Here is a 20,616-nt window from a genome sequence, read left to right as displayed (position 1 = left end):
GGGGGATTATGCACTGAAAAGGATCCCACAATCACACACAACCAATCAGACCTTTCTACGTGATGATGTCACAGTGGGCAAGTGAAGGCAATCAAAGGCAACGCGAATGAGTGAGCAAACATTTTCTCAAAGTGAGCAGAAATTGGTCATAAGGGGGAGTGTCTTTTGACATTGCTGAAAATGCTTAGGAAAATCTGCCAGTTCTTCCAACGGAGCACCATTGATAGAGCTCCCCGGAAAGCACAGAGCAGCAGTGAATTTGTCAACAATAAGAAAGAAATAGCGACATATAGCCTGAAACAAGGGGAGGAGGGGATACGAGGGTGACCTCTGGTCTCCCTGCATAGATCCTATGCTTGTTACATTGCCGTTTTCACCACAGAGTTCCATATTAATAAAATCAACGCCACCAGAAAGCAGTTCTTCTCACAGAAGCCAGCTGCTATGTACAGTAACCTGTTGCAAGCTCTTGAAAATTCTATGCAAGTCCCCAGAGGGCACTCCCATTTAACAAAACAAACACTGATCGAGAGCTTGACACCAACCCGGTGGCTCTCACATTCCATCCAGTAGAGTTTGACTGCCACAGAAGCAATTAGAGGAAACCATGATTTAATGAGTATGCTAAAACCCTAGACAAACACAGCTGTCTCGTAACAAGTGTCCACTTAGCAGTTATCGCTGCCACTGAAAATGTGCATGCAAAACTCCTTCAATTGTTCCCACTCACCCTTTGGGCAACACAAGCAATTATTCACTAAAAATGCCCGGCTCAGTTGCTGCCCCCTGAGCATGAAAACCATGAAAAATACATAGATCTACATTTTAATGAAAGGCACAAAGCCCAGTGTCAGCACATCCGCCCAAGAAGGGTGGTTTCTGTTGCCGAGGTCTTGCATGATCTGGCCAAAGGATCTTGAGAATCCACAGCATTTAGGATTAAAAATAAACATTTACATATTTTTACATATATATTTCTATCTTGTACCTCATGCTCTGCAGGGATTTTTCCCTCTGGGTCCATAAAAATCGAATGACATTTTAAGTATCGCTTTGTCACACCAATGCAAACTACAAAGCCCAGAATATGCACAGATCAGTTAAGATCAGCAGGAAAACCTGTTTGCCTGAGATTTCTTTACATTTGATGGATTGTATCTGGCCATTTCTATTTAGTAGGGGTTTTTGGTAACTATGCCAACACATTCCTGAATGATGGGCATTAGGAGACAAGGACACATTGGCCCTATCTGTGAGGTGCCCCATTTGCAGTCCTAACACCTCCCTTCTGACATCTTGGACAGGTTTGGGTCAGCTTCAGAATGGGAAGGAGATGGGGTTCAGGCACCCCGGTCCTCTTCCTTCTTGTTGTGTAGCGGGTTCGATGCATCGAATGATCAGGAAATAGAGTGATACTCAGCGCATGTTTACTAGTACACAACATAACACACAAATACCGGCCAGTCGGCCAACTATATACAGTCCCCTTGGCCCACCCACAGGTCCTATTGGAGGGTTTAAACTTCCCGCCAAGTTCCTATTGGTGACCACTAGAGGTTTCAGGATCCTAGTCCGTATTGTCTCTATGGATCCAAGCTCAGTTATTAGTCGCTGGTGCCTGGTGGCAGTCAGCGGACATAACACTTCCCCCCCCCACCCCCACAACTGAGCTCTCCTTGTGTGCTCCGCACAATCTTTCTTCTCCAGCCTGGCTTGGTAGCCTCCGTCTTTCACCACTGTTGGACCCACCTCCTGGACCTTGGCCCCAATCAGAGTTCAGCCCCACCTCTTCCTGAAAGTGATAAAAGGACAGTGGTTATCCATTCTCACGGATGCCTGTCCTTTGCTCTCCCTCCAAGGATTTAAAGGCATTAGGCCACACCTTCCTCCTCCATCTCTCTCTCACTCTGGCCCTTCCCGGCCACTGGCCTTTCCCCCTCCAAGCCAATGCTGAGCTGGCCATGTCTCTAGCCTACTTCCCCGCAGAGGTGGGGCTTACTCCCGCCCCTCCCCCCCCCCCGCTGGCTGGTCGCTGCTCCTGGGTTCCCTGCTGCTCCCCCTCCTGGTAAGGAAGGGGAACTGGTTGTTTGCAGGTTGCCCAGGGGGAGGGGGGCTCAGTCAGGGACAGGAGCAGGCCCTACCCCAAAAGGCTGCAGTTGTTTGTCACACTGTGATGCATTAGCAATCTAATGTACATCATTTTGATAAGAAGATCAAATGAATGGCAATTGTCCGTCCTAGAATTCCCCGCCCCCATGAGCTTGTCACGCTGCAGCCTTCGTCCTGAGACCGGAGCTGGGGAGGGTGGACATCCCCATACATGGGCTGGCTTGCAAGACCCTGTGTGGTGGGAAGAAGCTCCAGGCCTCCTTTTGAGCTTGGAGCTGGGAACTTCAGGCTACATTACCTCATACTATGACCTCAGACTACAGTTTGGAAGTCTCTGAAGGTGCTAAGAGCACCTTCCCACTTGAATGTGATGTCCGAGGTAAGGGTGTGGTGGGGTGGTCTGAGCGCTGGCCTAGGATCTTGGGAGACCAAGATTCAAACCCAGACTCTCCCACGAAACTCCCTGGGTGACCCTTGGGTCACCCACTTCCGCAGCCTAACCTACCCAACAGGGTTGTTGGGGGGATAAAAATGAGAAGGGGAGAAAGATACACATCACCCTGAGCATCTTGGGGAAAGGACGGGATAACCAATATATTAAATCGATAGAGGAAACCTGTGCCTCTCCTTTTAGGCAGGGGCCTGATAGCCACCCAGTTTGACTGGGCATCAAAACCAGTAAAAATATGTGTGTCCGTGATCACAGTATTTTCAATAGAAGTCTTAATATGTCACTCTGTAAGGAAAAGAACGTTGAAAAAAACTTTTGATACTTAAGACTTTAATAAACACACACACACATATACACACACAGATATGCAGATCTAGATATGCAGATATACACACGTATGTAGATATATATAAGACTATAATAAAGAAAAACATATACATATATGTGTTTGTTTATTATAGTCTTACATATCTTCATATGTGTGTGTGTGTACACACACACAAACATACATATATGTAGGTTATTAAATCCACAGATTAGGGCCATGTACAGAGGAAGGTAATTTACATCCTTGAAGGGAAAACTTGGTTTACTTAATCTCATTCCCAAAAATTCATTTACCATTAAAGGGGGGGGGGGGAAACAGAGTTTAGCTTTTCTCCATTTACGCTTTGATAGGAAGCCTACAGGATGGGTAATACAAAGTGACACATCTTTCATGACTGACCTCCTGATACCCACTGGTGCATAAACATGCTGTTGTTAAAAACTTATCACAGGGGCTGCGGTTATCCCCTCCTGACCAGACGTCTGCCAAGCAGTAAATAAATAAGCCAGGAATAGCTTTCTGACACTTTCCCTTGCTTTTTCCACCACAGAAACCTTTTTTTTTTGGAGGGGGGGGATCTCCAAAGGAGATTTCAGTGATTTTACAGTTTCACATATTATCTTTTTGATAAGGAAAAAAAATAATAAAGCTACCACTTCAATATGATGACATACACGGTTTAAGTCCCATAACCAGAGAAAAATCTTACCTGTAACTGATGTTCATCAAGTATCTTATGTGCAGACAAACTTGGGGACTGAGTATGAGCAGGCTTGCCATCGGACAGGTCCTTACAGCTAAACGTCTCCAGGGGGTGCTGCATGGCAGAGCCAGAAGCCCGTTTCCGTCCAGGGACCACGTGCTCCTGCGCAGAAGCCCCCCCCCCCAGTACCACTAGTGCTGCCAAAGCCAGAGCACGCAGCCGGGCAGGAGGATGGGTATGTGTGCCTGCACAGAAGATACTCGATGAACAACAGTTACAGGTAAGTGCAACTTTGTTTTCATCACTGATCTTCTGTGCAGTCCCACATGGGGATTCCAGCAAGCTACTCACCAGGCAGAGGGGCATGCTCTCCTCACTTGAACAGCGAATGAAGACCCGCCTTGCCCACTTGAGCCTCACATCTTGCCTGCAGATCAAAGTGTCGTGATGTACAAATGTGTCTGCCGACAGACAACCAGGTGGCAGCTCTGCAGATCTCCATCAAAGGCATTCCATCCAGGAAAGCTAAGGAAGAAGCCACTGCCCTAGTGGCATGAATGTTCAATGGGCACGGCAATCTGGCCCTATCATAACACTCCCTAAGGGCCCTGACAATCCATCGGGACGGAGGCTCTCCTACCTCTCTCGGGGCCACTAAAATAAGCGGGGCTCAGTCCCCGCGAAACTCCAGGGTTCTCTTGAGGTAAAATAATAACGCCCTCCTAACATCTAAAGCGGGGGTGTCGAACTCATTTGTTATGAGGGCCGGATCTGACATAAATGAGACCTTGTTGGGCCAGGACATGTGTGTCATAAAATGTGATGCCAGGTAGCAGAGATTTCAACTTTATAAAGGACACAAACACAAAGGGATTTTTTTACTTAATATAAAAACATGCTTTAAACATTAGCACTCTTGCAATATGTTGCTTATTTAACAGTCTCTGATAACTGACACCTCTTGCTCTGAATTATTGCATCAAAATATCTGTGCTGTTGCAGTCCTGAGTATGCTATTCAGGTGTGTCTCTGTAAGCTGCAAATCTACAATGATGCAGCAGCAGCAGAACTGGAAGAAGAAGCAGAAGACAGCCAGTTCCACTGCAGGTCAGATAGAAGCCCTCTGAGGGCCTGATCTGGCCCCTGGGCCGCATGTTTAACACCCCTGATCTAAAGAATGCAATGAGCGCTCATTGTCAGAGCTCAGTGCAGGAAAAAAATACAGGTAAAACAATATCTTAGGATAAACAGAACCCAGAAACCACCTTCAGAAACTTCCCTTTCAGGAAAAAACTTCAAAACGGGGGAATCTACCTGAAAAGCTGCTAACTCACCCTCCTGGCTGAGGTAACAGCTATTAAGAAACACACCTTCATAGAAAGCTCTGCTGAAGAACAGGTAGCAAGAAGCTCAAAAGACTTGAGCATTAACTGTGCTAGCACAACAGATAGAGACCACTGGGACATCAAAGGATCCCGGGGTGGGCAGAGATTACCCCTTAAGAAACCTCTCAGACAACTGAGGGGAAAAAACTGATCCTCCTTCAAATCCTCTGTGACAGCAAGAGATAGCAGCCCGGTGAACCTTCAAAGAAGAAAACTCCAAGCCCTTAGTTTTCAGGTGTAATAAATAATCAAATATATCCTCTGGTTAACATCTGAACTGAACAGAGTTGCCGTCAGTTCTAGCCCGCGCTGGTGTGAGCTACCAGCCTTGTCCTCAGCTTGCTGTCCACCCAGCGGTTCGAAAGCTTTGGCGAGTAGATAAAATGGGCACCACTCCTTAGAGAGGGTGGGCACACTAAACCCCCGTAGGGGAGGTGTTAGCTGGCGAATGGAATGTCCAGCTCGGAAGCTCGGAAGCCTGGAAAAAAGACCTCTTCGGCATTAAGAAGCCTGTGATGGGCCAATCTGGCCAGGTGGTGGCAGTGCGGCGCTACGACTCAAAAAGCAGCCCAGGAAGAACCAACGTTATCAAGCCAAGCCGAAGTGAATGCTGTCCGGAACACATCTGAAGCTTTCAGCTGAACAAAATCCCCGTCAGCTGCAAATGTGTGCGATTTAAAAGAATTAGTATATGTTGTCCTCCCTTACCCCTATGAAATTGTTATTCCCTTGTGTGAAACCTGTGTAACTGTAAATCGCTCAGAGCCAGCAGCTCTGCCGGATTGAGCGATCAATAAATCTTAAGGTATTATTATTATTATTATTATTATTATTATTATTAACCTGCAATGAGGCACCACCTGGTGACACGCCCTTCTCATTACATCAGAGGGGAAATTGCCTACACTTACACAATATAGGATTTCGTAGTGTTAGGCTTACGTGACGATAGGATAAAGTCATTAACCTCCTTAGAAAAAAATTGGGTCTCTGTCTGAAGCCCCCAAGCCGTCAGGCTGAGGTGGTTCAGATCGTGATGAAGCACCTGATTGATGCTGATTAAGTCCGGTTGATTTGGTAGGGGAAGGAACTGGCCCCGGGAGATCTCCATAAGGATCGGAAACTATATTTCAGGAGGCCAAAGGGCTGCTACCAGGATCACGCTCAATCTCTCCCTCCTGGGTTTCTCTATTACCCTGACAAGGAGTGGGAATGGAGGGAACACATAACACAGGGCTTGCACCCAATGAGGGCAATGATACAAACTCACATCCCTGGGGCGTACAAAGTTGTCACCCCGTTCCTCCATAAACCCCGGAGACATCATGTAGGGATGTGAAGGCCATCACATAGGCGGTTGGGGCTGAGACCACGGAAACTGTGGCCATTTGCTCCGGATTGGATTCCTGCAGGACCTGGCCATGTGGTAACCAGCGGTTGGCTCAGGAGTGCAGCGGGGAGTGCTCTGCTGAGGAGCCAGTTTACATTTTTCTTTGCCTTGCATTTGGCTTTCTTAGCTGGAGGCTCAGAAGAGGCACGATGAGCCTGAGGGGAGCACGACCGAGATTGGATCTGCTGAGACATGGCTCCGGAAGGTGGAGCCAAATGCGTTGATTCGGAAGACGCGGATCGGGAGGTTTCTCTGGGGCCACCTTGGGCAAGGGCTCTGAGGCTTTAAGGGCTTTCTTCCACAACACCGCCTTAAGTTTTGACTCTCCATCCCCTCAAGCTTCAGGGGTGATGTGTTGGCAGGCCTCACATGTGGAGACACTGTGCCCTTCACTCAGGCAGAACAGACACAGGTCATGTTCATCAGTTCGGGTCATTCACGTCGGGAGCACTTCTTGAAAAGGCTCAGAAGGGACTCAGAAGCTGACGTAGTTCGACGAATCTGGAAGCGAATCATCCAAAGTACGACGTTCTCCTTTGGCGGCAAAAGAGGAACTGAGGGCAGGAGCTTTCCTGAGGAGGTTCCTTTTGTATATGGATTGTTTCCTGAGGAGGTTTCCTGTTTCCTGAGAGGGTTCTTTTGCATGTGGATTGGCTGTTGAAATTCTAATCTTATCTGTAGTGCTACTCCATCTTTCTGTGTTATACCTCTGAGGATGCCAATCATGGCTGCTGGCGAAACGTCAGGTTCTACAGTGCCAAGACCACGGCCACACAACCCGGGAAATCTACAGCAACTAATGAACTCCAGCCGTGAAAGCCTTCGACAACATATATTAGGCATTTATTATGTCAAATTTCATGTACTTATATAGCCTAAGAACTACTGACAAGATGGGGCTGGTACGGGAGGAGTACCCCAAGACTGCATTTTGGCCTGGCTCTGGGCTTTCTCTTAGTTAGCATCAAGATGGGTCACCATGTTATTCTGTAGCAGCAGAAAAGAGCAAGAAGTCCAAGAGCACCTTCAAGACTCACAACATTTGTGGCCGGGGATGAGCTTTCGTGAGTCACGGCTCACTTCTTCAGATACTCACGACCAGGGCTTTTTTTGTAGAAAAAGCCCAGCAGGGACTCATTAGCATAACAGGCCGCACCCAACAGCAGGAACTCATTAGCATATTAGACCACACCCCTGACAGCACAGCCCATTAGCCTAGTAGGCCACACCCCCATGCCTTCCCTTGGCTTGCCCGGGCGCCCCATGGCTGTGGGAAGCCCAGGGAAACCAGCCCTTAGAGGGAAGGGATTTGGTCACAGCTGGCTGGGGTGGAGGTGTGGTTTCTGATAGCCAGGCACGCAGAGGTTTCGGCTGTAGTGGGCGTGGCCAACTCTGAAGCCAGCCGGAACTCCGTTCCTGTGCGTTCCTGTCCAAAAATAGCCCTGCTCACAACATCTCATCCCCTGCAACAATTTTTTGTTAGTCTTGAAGGTTCTGCTGGACTTCTGCTCTTTTCTACTGTCTTATTATATACAGGACAAATGACCGCCACCCCTCCCCCCATGATTTTTTAAAAAACTTTAGCACATTGCCTGTTTTTTTATTTGTAATGGGTTGAAACTTTGGCACACATATTATCGAATCATTTTTTTAATTCCGTTTATTTTTATGAACTGTTACATAAACAAGAACAGCTGGTGTTGATTTATAAACACCAGAGTCTACTTGAGAGTTTCAATATTATTTTCCCAACACCCCGGCCTAATTATTTGCAGGCAGTTTCTCAGCATGCTGGACGGCAGTTTGCCTGGTGTTTTGGGAAACTGGCATCCCCTTCACAGAAGAGCCTTTCTTTCACACCTTCTGCTTACAAGCTACGTAAGTGGATTGTGGACTTTCAGAATACTTGCAAGGCCAAACCCAGCTCTGACTAGGACAGCAATTATCATGAACCCAAAATTGCAAGCACAAGCTTGGAACAATAGGGTTTTGTCTTCCGGCAATCTATAAACCCAATCAAAAACACTCCATTGGCTAGCCCTCTACATTGCAAAATGGCTTCCTTCCCACTTTCTGTCTCACACATTTGAGGGAGATATTTGCACTGCACATACTCCAAAATAATCAGCTATTAGGACAAGACAGAAATTTACATAATGTTTGCATCACCTCTCAATCTCATGCAAGAGACATCTTGCAACTAAGTCCACATAAGTTACTAGCCCGCAATATACCCTGCAAAGCCAGTTGCCCATGGGTACCTACCTTATTAGCAAGTATTAAATATGTCTGTATGTCTGTGCCATTAATTTGCAATCAAGTTCTTGGGAACCCCAGCAAGGCAAGCGAAACGCAGAGGTGGTTTCCTATTGCCTTCCTCTGCAGAGCCTTCCTGGGTGGTCTCTCATCCAAGCTCCAACCTTGCTCAGCTTCCAAGATCTGAGGAAATCAGGCTATACTGTACCATTCCACACCCCTAGCCATTGAAATACTGAACCAATGTTAGTAGAGATACGACTCAAAAATCCCTTGGCTGGACCTTGCAGATCTGCTCTGCTAAGAGAGATGTCATCTCCTCAAACGGCCTCATTTCTGTAGTTTATTCGGATCGTGAGTCAAACGGATGCACGGGGGTCACCTGAAGAGCTCCTTGCATGGGCCCCCCCCCCCCCCCCCCCCCCCCCGAGGAAGGAGCTGCCGTCAGCAGAAGCGCTCAGCTGGACCCAGCTCCATTTTGATCCCTCTTCTTCTTCCTTGTGCAAACTGAACCCGCTGGGTCTTTGTTTTCATGCCATCTTTGGTTTTCTCATCCCCAATTTTTCTTCTACAATTAATAGCATTTTAAAAAAAAGATTGTACCCATTGCATACAAATAGTATATAACAATCAGTGGTACAAAAGAAGCACATGAACCAGAAACACTGGCACTAGAAAAAGGGTTCAGCAACAAGGCTCTTAGTGACCATTTCAAAAAACGTACAAAGAAAGGATTAAAAAAACCATTATTTGTATTAGGGGTGATTTGGGGGGGGTCAGTTTTTTAAACATTTAGCAAATTATGTTTTATGTATTCAAACAGTACAGCGAAATCAGTAGCACTTCACATGTGCAAATCTCCACACAGCCTAATAAGAACGTTAAGAGGAGCCCTGCCGGATCAGGCCAGTGGTCCATCTAGGCTGCGTTCACACTGGCAGGTTGGCCCAATATAGGCACTTTCCACAAACGGGTTAAATGGGCCCGGTCACACAGCCACAGCTGTCAGCCGTTCCCGGGTAGCACTCGCCCCATCATACGACCAGTTGGAACTGGAGTAAATAGCCACTACATAACATGTGGTGCTTTTGATTCCCCACACATTCATTGCGCATGGCTGGATATCTGAACGCAGGGGAGTGCAAAGAAAACGGATTGATGGTCTGAACCTGCAGATCTGTTCCCACCGCTAGGGTGGGTTTTTCGGGAGTTTTCCCGATATGTGCACATGTGCACATGTGCATGAGTGCATATGCACATGCATGAGCACATATATGCATACATGAACACATATGCACACGTATGCATTTTAAAAATGACTGGGCAGCATTGTTCGTGGCTGAGGCGCTGCAGTAATGTGGATGCTTGACCATGGGATGTCCACGTGGGTAACCAGCAGCAGGGTGTGCTGTCTGGATGATATGCCCCACAACACGTTAAACTGGTACAATTAGAGGCAGCACCATATCACACCAAGCTGCCAGTCTGTCTACAGCCCTAGTCCAGCATCCTGTCTCACAGTGTCCAGCCAGTTTATCTGGACAGACCACAACAGGGCAGAGAGGCCGAGGCCTTTTCCTGAGATTGCCGCCTGGCTCTGGGATTCAGAGGATTAGTGCCTCTGAATGTGGAGGTTCCCCTCAGTCACCATGGCTAGTAGCCACTGATAGACTGATCCTCCATGAATCTATCTAATCCCTTTTTCAAGCTGTTTATTCTTGTAGCCATCACTACATCCTGTTACAGTCCACAAACATCGCTTCTTCTTTTATTCCTTTATTTTACTTCATGCAATGTTGCTGGCTGCTTCCAAACAAGGATGTTTGCATTGCATGAAGTCAAATAAAGGAATAAAAGAAGAAGCAATGTTTGTGGACCGTAACCGTAATAAAATAATTTTTTCACAGTGAACTTTGGTGGAGTGTACCTTCGGTTAATCACTATGGCCCATTTGTGGTTTGAAATCACTACATCCTCTGGCAGCAAAACCCACCTTTTGTCCATCCTGAACCTACTGCCCATGAGCTTCATTGGACACCCATTACTCCCATTACACACAGTGGGGTTACCACCCTCCAGGTAGTGGCTGCAAATCTCCTGGAATTACAACTGAGCTCCAGGCTACAGAGATCAGTTCCTCTGGAGCAAATGACAGCTTTGGGAGGTGGACTCTAGGGCACTGTACCCTGCTGAGGTCCCTCCCTTCTCCAAACCACACCCTCCCTAGGCTCCGCCCCCAAAATCTCCAGGAATGTCCCAGACCAGAGGTGGTAACCCTAACAGACAGCAATGTGCCACTGAAGGTAACTAACAGTGCAGTTCTAAGCAGAGTGAACACCTTTCTAGGTTTGGTGTCGTGGTTAAGTGCGCAGACTCTAATCTGGGAGAACCGGGTTTGATTCCCCACTCCTCCACTTGAAGCTGCTGGATGACCCCGGGCAAGCCGTAGTTCTGGCAGAGCTGTCCTTGAAAGGGCAGTTCTGGAAAGAGCTCTCTCAGCCCCACCGACCTCACGGGGTGTCTGTTGTGGGGAGGGGAAGGGAAAGGAGTTTGTAAGCCGCTCTGAGACTCTGAGTGAAGGCCAAGGTATGAATCCAATCTCCTCCTCCTCCTCCTCTTCTAACTTCCACTGAAGTCAATGGGTTTGGAAGGATATAATTCTGCTCCGGATTACACCGTAAATGTCCAGAAGCTTGATGATTTCATGGCCTAGCTGGGCTTTGATCCCTCAACCCCCCATTATATATGAGCTTCAAGCATACCAGTTCTAAAGGGGAGGGCCATCCGATCACAAGGGAAACGTGTACTGTGAGCCACGTGTTTGCTATTTCAATGCATTCCATGTACAGCTTGTGTAATAGGCACAGTTAGGGAGCAATTGAACACCGTGCCACTTTAACGATATATAATTTTTTATTTTGTAGCATGTTATTAAAATGAAAAGGTCCCTGCTATCAGTGCTCAAAAGCAAACCTTAATGAGGCCATCTACCTTGCTAATAGCTTTAGCAAATAATAACCAGTGCCTGGGAATGGTAGCTTGTTTCCAAAAACACAGGATCAGAGTTGTTTGAAGTGCATTTTAATAGCACCAGTTGGCTGCTTAAAGGCCACTAAAGTGAGGCATTTCAAAGTCAAGCCTGTTCTCCCCTCACCCTATTGTGCCCGGGAAATAGAAATTATAAGTTAGGCAAGATCGCCTACTGCTCTAAGGCCTCCTGAGATGAAGTATATAATTGAAAGAAGAGGAATTAAAGGCAGAATTACAAACTTGATCTTTGAAATCTCTGGCTTTTGTGGGTTTAACTAAACCCTTAATGGACTTCAGTGCTGATTTTCTTTTATTCTCAAAATATTAATTGTATTTAAAGAGCTGGGGGTAAACTGCTAACGATCAAGTTGTCATCTCCTCAAATGGTCTCTTTTGTGCAGGTTATTCGGATCATGAGTCAAACGGATGCATTTTCTTTCTACCTCACAGATGCAAAAGTATTCCAAAGTAACTCTGGCAGGGTGGCACTGGATGAAATGCGGTGAGAAGTTGGGAAGGTGAAGGTAACACCTGAAAAATAACATTCCAAGTGTGGCCCCCATCTGTGGATATCTACACTTACCCAAAACAGATGTTTCTGCAAACTTGGAGGACCCTCTAGGTTTGCAGAAGAATCTGACATCTTTAAAAAATACATTGGGGGGTCAAATTGCCCTAGGGTTGCCAAGTATTACCTTTTGCTGGAGCAGGGGACTCCCAGCTCTTTCCTGGAGCACGCGTGTGCGTGCGAAGCGCGCGCGTGCGGCAACCACGTCACCCGGAAGTGACGTGATCAAGCTGGGCACGCTGGGGGCGGGGCCACGACCATCCGAGGGACAGATGACTGTGGCCCCGCCCCCAGCGTGACTGGCGTGGTTGCGTCACTTCTGGGTGACGTGCATGTCACATACTTTGGGGGTGGGGTTCCCCCGGGGCCCGATCCGCGGGGAACGGGCCTCTGGGGTGGGGGTTTCCCCGCCCCCCGGGGGGACTTGGGAAGCCTAAATTACCCCCAAAATAAAAGAGTGTTCTCTGTTGCAAACACAGAGAATGCATCAGAGGAGCCTGGGACATACACTGGGCTGGCTGGCAGCAGCACAGCCCGGGAACTGTGCTGGACCCAGCGGTATATATTTAAGGGACCGATGCATGCCAACACATAAGCACAGTGCAAATAGGAATGCTCGCACAACCGAAGCACAGTTCCTATGAAAACTGTGACTTAATCTGTACATATGTGCTGCTGCCATAACAAATGGTGTACATGCAATGGTCTGAATGATGTCCGGAAATAAAAAAGGGAGTCCCACCAGAAGAGCACACTGCTACCTGCTACCCACTGGGTTTTGGTGTCGCCAACGCATCTGGCCAAAGGCATCTTGTTAGCTGTCAAGCAATGGCTTAGCCTCACCGTCCCCAGCTGGTGGTGACTGGCTTCCTCGGGGGCAACAGGTCTTTCGCTGCCGTGGCTGAGTCTCCCTAGACCAGGGGTCTCCAACATGGCGCCCACAGGTGCCATGGCGCTCACAGACAGGCCCATATCCAGGATTTTGTGACTTGTGGGGCAATTTTTTTCTGGTGGGGCTGCATAGACACCCCCCCTCCAAACACCCCATGTGCAGCGAGTAATTCTCATGTTATATTTTATTTATTTTATTTATTTGATTTATACCCCGTCCTCCCCGCGAAGGCAGGCTCATATTTAATGCATACACAGCTGGATGTTCAAGTGAAACCGGGGGGGGGGGGGGTTAAAAGAAACCCGGGGGGGGGGGGAGAACCCTGGCTTGCCCTTAAAGGGACGTTTGACTCATTCCACCTGGCTTGCCCTTAAAGGGACGTTTGACTCATTCCACCCAGCTTCTGTTCATGACACATGTCTTGAAAAAAGGTTTTTAAATGAGTTTAAAAAAAAAAAGCATTTTCAGGCAAAAATCTTGTGAGGCTGTCCCTTTGAGAAAGGGGGCAGAGCCCCAAATAGTCCCACCGTAGCTACGGGCCACCTCATTGATACCTTTCCTGCCACCCATCACGTGTCAAACATCACCAATCCAGGGCTCTTATGTGGCGCGCAAGCAACTAGTGCAAGGTTGGGAACAGGAGACTGTTGGGGGGGGGGGCGTGGGAAGAGCCACTCTGATTGTGGCTTCAGCCTGGCGGAACAACCTTGTCTCCAGCAATCAAGCAGCACGGGAGCATCTGCCCAGTGCTGCACCCCAGGCTCTCCAGTCTGCTCATGTGGGTTTTCCTCTGCACCCAGCCCAGGGGGCCTTGCAGTAAGAATACACCAACTCAGCACTTACAAGTTGCTGTCCTTTATGAACAGTTTAGACCACGGGTGTCGAACTCATTTGTTATGATGACTGGATCTGACATAAATGAGACCTTGTTGGGCCAGGACATGTGTGTCATATAATGTAATGCCAGGTAGCAGAGATATAAACTTTATAAAGGACACAAACATAAAGGGTTTTTTTACTTAAAATAAAAACATGCTTAAAATCCCCGATTTTACCTCGGACACTTCTAGCATTTGTATAGAAACAGCTGTAATTTCCCTTACAAGTTAAGCCTGCATCCTTCCTCTTGCTATCTCGAGTCGTTGTCCGGCAGTCCATGTCACCAGCCATGGCCTCTGTGGACAATTTCAATCCACCTCCCTGTAGAAAAGCAACCGGTACCCCCTCACCTCTCTCAGATGAGCCAACCCGAACCAGAGACTTTTCATCTCCTGTCGGCTTTCCCCCAATATTCAGTTTAAAAGCTGCTCTGCCACCTTTTTGATTTTAAGTGCCAGCAGCCTGGTTCCTTCTCGGGACAAGTGGAGACCGTCTTGTCTGTACAGCTCCCTCTTGTTCCAAAAAGCATCCCAGTGCCTAACAAACTTGAACCCTTCCCCCTTACACCATCGTCTCATCCACGCATTGAGACTCCTGATCTGTGCCTGTCTCTCCAGCCCTGCGCGTGGAACAGGTAGCACTTCTGAGAAAGCTACCTTGGAGGTCCTGGAGCTAAGTTTCCTGCCCAGCAGCCTAAATTTCTCCTCCAGGACCTCACGACTGCATTTCCCCACATCGTTGGTGCCGACATGCACCACGACCACTGGCTCCTCCCCAGCACTATCTACCAGCCTATCTAAAACACGCGTAATGTCCGCTACCTTCGCACCAGGCAGGCAAGTCACCATACGGTCAGTACGCAGGTTCGTCACCCAGCTGTCTACCTACCTAAGGATCGAATCACCAACTACCAAGAGCCCCCCTCCCAACCTGCCCAGGGATGGTTCCTTGGTGCGAAAGTGTACTTTTAACCTAGTCAGCCAGCGCGCTTCAGTGCCAATCCAGGATTTCCACAACCAAACCAGCACCACGGCAATAATTTTCATTCCTAGCGTTCATTAATAATTACTGTGTGAAATAAAATATTGTAAGATTATTTTTGTGAGAAAGAAGATTCTGTTGACTCCTCCTGAACTCTACGTTCAGCCCACATTTTCACAGTTGGGTTGTGTGAACTGGACCTCGGAGATAAACATCTCCTTGTTCCAGCTTAACAGTGTCATGACTCTCTGGATGCAGGTATGACCCCAGGGAATGCGTCTGTGCCTTTCAAAAGCAACATGATAGACTCAGGGTTGAGTTGTTGGAGGAGCCAGTGCAGGAGTTCGCCCTGAGGTCAGCTACCCTGTCAAATTGTCAAGATCTGAGCCAAACTGGGTTATCTACTGCAGAGAGCCAACTTGTTTTCCATTCAGAAATGGCTGTTCTTCCTTTGTTTGGGAGGATTTCATGCTGGCTGCTATTCCTTATCTCTGTCCTCAGTTTACACTCCCAAACACATACTAAAGAATCTCTTATTGCACCCTAAGAGAACCATGATCGACTAATGAGATAATAAAGGGCTGTTATTTGGTGTTTGCATGAAAACCCAGAATCCAGGAAGGATTGCTGCTTCAAAAAGCAACAACGAGGAAGTAAACTGCTTTATTTAAAAGAGGGGGGGGGGAAATGCTGCTCATTTTAAAGTAAAGGTTGCCTTTAATCTTAGATGTCAAAATAAAACAGCACCTCCTTATAGTTATTAGCAAACCTGCTTCCTTATCTATGGTTTCATAAATGCCCATTTCCAAATCAGAATTTATTTTTATTTTATTTTTATTAATTTTTTTATTTATACCCCGTCCTCCCAACGGCTCAGGGCGGCTTACATATGGCAAAGCCAGAGTAAAATACAATAAAGCATATAATAAAATACATATTTAAAACACAATAAAACCATCCTATCATAGAAGAAGAAGAAGAAGAAGAAGAAGAAGAAGAAGAAGAAGAAGAAGAAGAAGAAGAAGAAGAAGAAGAAGAGGAGGAGGAGGAGGAGGAGGAGGAGGAGGAGGAGGAGGAGATTGGATTTATACCCCACCCTTCACTTGGAGTCTCAGAGCGGCTTACAAACTCCTTTCCCTTCCCCTCCCCACAACAGACACCCTGTGGGGTGGGTGGGGCTGAGAGAACTCTGACACAAACTACTTTTTCAAGGACAGCTGTGCCAGAGCTTGTGACTGACCCAAGGTCACATCAGCAGGTGCAAGTGGAGGAGTGGGGAATCAAACCCGGTTCTCCCAGATTAGAGTCCTCACACCTAACCACTACGGTGCTGAGCCTATATTTAATCTTCCAAGATGGGACAACCACCTAAATTTGATGGCCAGCTCTCTCGGCAACGCGGTCTCCTGCTACGCTGTTCTACCAGCCAGTCCCCCTTTAACAGGGCTGCCAGTCCCCCTTTAACAGGGCTGCTGATGGCACACTACCTCATTGGTAGGATAGTGGTGGCGGCGGCTCCTACTCAAACGCCTGGCGGAAGAGCTCCATCTTGCAGGCCCTGCGGAACTGCATAAGGTCCCGCAGGGCCCGGATCTCATCCGGGAGCTCATTCCACCAGGTAGGAGCCGCCACCGAAAATGCCCTGGCCCTAGTAGGGGCAAACTTGATCTCTCGGGGACCTGGAACTACCAGGAGATGGGAGTTCCCCGATCGTAGTGCTCTTGGGGGAATATACGGGAAGAGGCGGTCCTTCAGGTAAGCCGGTAATTTAAGAGCTGGAATGCTGGATCAGACCCAGTGGTCCACCATCCCAGGTCCACCATCCCAGTTCACACCATAGCCAACCAGATGCCCACAGAAGGCCGACAAACCAGAGCTTCCCCCTTTTGTTGTCCCCCCTCCACACCGGATGCTTCTGAACATGAATCCTATCCTTCATTAATCCATCCAATCTCCTTTGAAAGTTGGAACTCTTCCGCCGGGCATTTGGTTGAGGCAGTAGACGTCCTCCTTGTTTTCTGCCCAATTCTTCAGGCCAATTGTCCATCAGTGGCCTGATTTTGATTAATCATCTGACAATTTTTGTAATTATACGGTATCTGATGATTTTATGTGTAAATTGTTATTTTGTTGTTGTTCAGTCGCACAGTTTATTTTAATATTGTTTTAATTGCATATTAAATGTTGTACGCCGCCCTGAGCCCATTGGGGAGGGTGGTATATAAATCTAATAAAATAAATAAATAAATCCATGCTAGTGGCCTGCACTGCATTCACTGGAAGTGAATTCCACAACAGAGTGAAAAAGCATTTCTTTTTCTCTCCTGAATCTACCACCTATCAGTTTCATGAAGTTCAGCCTGAGTTCTAATAATCTGGGAGAAGAAACAGGTCTCTCAAGAGCCAGTTTAGTGTCGTGGTTAAGTGTGCAGACTCCAATCTGGGAGAACCCGGTTTGATTTCCCCACTCCTCCACTTGCACCTGCTGGATGACCTTGGGCAAGCCGTAGTTCTGATAAAAGCTGTTCTTGAAAAAGAGCAGTTTCCGTCAGAGCTCTCTCAGCCCCACCTACCTCACAGGGTGTCTGTTGTGGGGAGGGAAGCCGCTCTGAGACTCTTATGGGTAGTGAAGGGCGGGGTATAAATCCAAACTCTTCTTCTTCTTCTTCTACCCCGGGGCCCCCCAATGTGGAGCCCATGGGAGGAGGAGGAGGAGCATGATGAAGAAGAAGGATCAGAAGAAGAGATTGGATTTATACCCCGCTGTTCACTTGGAGTCTCAGAGAGGTTCACAATCTCCTTCCCTTCCTCTCCCCACAACAGACACCCTGTGAGGCAGGTGGGGCTGAGAGAGTTCTGAGAGAACTACCCTTGAGAGAACAACTCTGAGAGAACTGTTGCTGACCCAAACTCACTCAGCTGGCTGCATGTGGAGGAGTGGGGAATCAAACCCGGTTCTCCCAGATTAGAGTCTGCGCTCCTAACTGCTACACCAAACTGGTTTAGGAAGTGGGCAGGGCCAGGTAGGACTGTGCCCACCATGCTGTGACAGGATTCCACATGTGCCTGCAGGCTCAAAAAGGTTTGGGCCCCCCCTGCTCTACCCATTTTTTCCCCAAGTGCATAGTTTTCTCAGACCTCTATCAGGTTTCCTCCTTAGTCATCTTTCCTAATCTGAAGTACACATTCCATCTGAGCTTCAGTTGACGTGGATTTAAATAACATCCAAGCAGCCTGGAGGGAAATCTTTTTCATCTGTTTCCAACTTCCTCTTGACTAACAAAATTCTGGGCTATTCAATTTGGACTGTAGGGGAAGGTCATATTTGTAATGTTCCTACACACTTAAAAAAAAAAGTATAAAAAACCTAGCAGACTGGGAAGAGAAACATTTAGCGTGGCCTTCTCCCAGGTGCTAATTCACGACTCAAAGAGTGATTTTTGCACACGTGAGCAATTTAAAAATATGGCATTTTCCCTCCTGAAGGGCTGCAGTCCAGTTTGGTGTAATAAGTAGTGCAGCTGTGGTGACCGGCTTATTGCACTATGAGCCATCAGGTTCAACATCTGCTACGAACCCCAGGTAGTCTCAGCAGGGCCTGTTCCAGGTTTCAGTGGACCCTGGGCAGAGAGTACCTGGGGGTCCCTTCCCCTCCTCTGCTTGGCATCGTGGCCCCTGATTTACACCTACCTGCCCACCTGCCTGTGTTCTCCATCCCCACCGCCTAAGCCACCTGTCCTTCCCCCACTCGTCTGCTCATTTTCCAGTCCTCCCAATGTTCACCCACCCTTCCCTGACTGTGGGGGGCAGTGCCCCCCAAGAAGCCCTGGGCCTTGGCGGCCACTTGACTTTAAGGTATGTTAATGCCAGCCCTGAGTCTCAGATTTGGCTTCAAAGGGTCCCATTGTGCTTAATGGACAGACTTACAGTACTTACGGCGTGACCCTCGCCATGTTAATAGTTTTTAATGTACTTCTCAGCTGTTATCTGGGGAAAAGAAATCACTCAACGTTTAAACACTGCTGGCTAACAGAACTGATAGGCTTAAGACCAGATAGGTTAAGAAGAAAGCAAGAAGACATGCATACAGACGGCCACCTTGAGGCCTTAAACGGCTTCCTCTTGTCTCTGGCCAAATTTGGACTGCCTCCCTTTCTTGGCATACACCTTACACTCAAAATGGACCAACCAGTTTTCTAGCCTGAAGGTAACATGAACTTATCCAAATGGTTACAGTTCTTGAGTAATGTGCAGCCCAACACAATGAAGAAGTCAGTATTAAAAGAGTCCTGCTGGATCAGATCAATGGTCCATCTAGTCCAGCATCCTGTCTCACACAGTGGCCAACCAGTTCCTCTAGAGGGCAAACAACGGGGCATAGAGGCCGAGGCCTTCCCCTGATAAGAACCTCAGAAGAGCCCTGCTGGGCCAGACCAGTGAGGGTCCATCTAGTCCAGCATCCTGTCTCACACAGGGGCCAAAACAGTTACTCTGGAGGTCCAACAACAGGGCAGAGAGGCCGAGGCCTTCCCCTGCTAAGAACATCAGAAGAGCCCTGCTGGGCCAGACCAGTGAGGGTCCATCTAGTCCAGCATCCTGTCTCACACAGGGGCCAACCAGTTCCTCTGGAGGGCCAGCAACAGGGCAGAGAGGCCGAGGCCTTCTCCTGATAGCAACCTCAGAAGAGCCCTGCTGGGTCAGACCAGTGGTCCATCTAGTCCAGCATCCTGTCTCACACAGGGGCCAACCAGTTCCTTTGGAGGGCCAGCAACAGGGCAGAGAGGCCGAGGCCTTCCCCTGATAAGAGCATCAGAAGAGCCCTGCTGGGTCAGACCTTCCCCTGATGTTGCCTCCTAGCTCTGGGATTCAGAGGCTTAGTGCCTCTGAATGTGGAGGTTCCTGTCAGTCAGTAGGGACCATTGATAGACTTACCATGCATGAATCTATCTAATGCCCTTTTCAAGCTGTTTATCCCTGTGGCCGTCACAACATCCTCTGGCAGCAAATTCCGTATTTTAATCACTCTCTGTGTAAAGAGATATTTCCTTTTGTCCGTCCTGAACCTACTGCCCATCAGTGTTGTAAGAGTTCAGTGTGGCTTACACTGACTGCAGCCTAAAGTCGTGCCAAATGTAGTCACTAAGAACACATGGCCATAACCGCATGGGGACCCCCGACCATTTCCAGGCACTGCATAAGAGGGGCTGTGGCTTAGTGGCAGAGCACTGGCTTGGCATGCAGAAGGTCCCAGTGTCAGAGTCCCAAGTCAATCAAGCTCAACAACGTTCCTTAATAAAGGTGCAGTTTATTGAGAGAGGTACTCAGGTCATCATATGACACACTTTGTGTCAGGAATGGAGGTTTAGGCAGGAAGACAAACTATTATACCCAGTTCATACAGGTCCCCCTGATGGGCGCAGACCCATAAGCAGGGGTCATTTCCTGCAGGAGCGCAAAGGAGTGGAGCTCTGGCAGTAAAGAGCCCAGGGGGCGGGCACATGCAACAAGCCCCACCCCCTGCTCCCAGCAGCCCTCAGTCAGAGCAAGAAGCAGCCAGGTAAATTGTAGAGCCCCCCCCCCCGGCCCCCAGTCCAAAACAGTCCAGTGGCACCTTTAAGGCCAAGTTTTATTCAGGTACAAGGTC

At 48.1% G+C, this 20,616-nt stretch overlaps 1 protein-coding gene across 1 annotated transcript in view; it reads right to left on the bottom strand.

The window, feature by feature from the left end:
- Positions 1–13,171, bottom strand: part of LOC107123882 (LIM domain-binding protein 2) — a 258,177-nt gene extending 245,006 nt beyond the window's left edge. The window contains exon 1 of the mRNA XM_015427225.1: positions 13,064–13,171. Within this exon, the coding sequence (XP_015282711.1) occupies positions 13,064–13,171 (108 nt within the window). The remainder of the gene's footprint in view (positions 1–13,063) is intronic.
- Positions 13,172–20,616: the final 7,445 nt, after the last annotated feature.

This window comes from Gekko japonicus, unplaced genomic scaffold, assembly GCF_001447785.1.
Source record: "Gekko japonicus isolate JY-2015 unplaced genomic scaffold, Gekko_japonicus_V1.1 scaffold1134, whole genome shotgun sequence".
Taxonomy (NCBI): domain Eukaryota; kingdom Metazoa; phylum Chordata; class Lepidosauria; order Squamata; family Gekkonidae; genus Gekko; species Gekko japonicus.
This window is presented reverse-complemented; position numbering and strand designations above follow the sequence as displayed.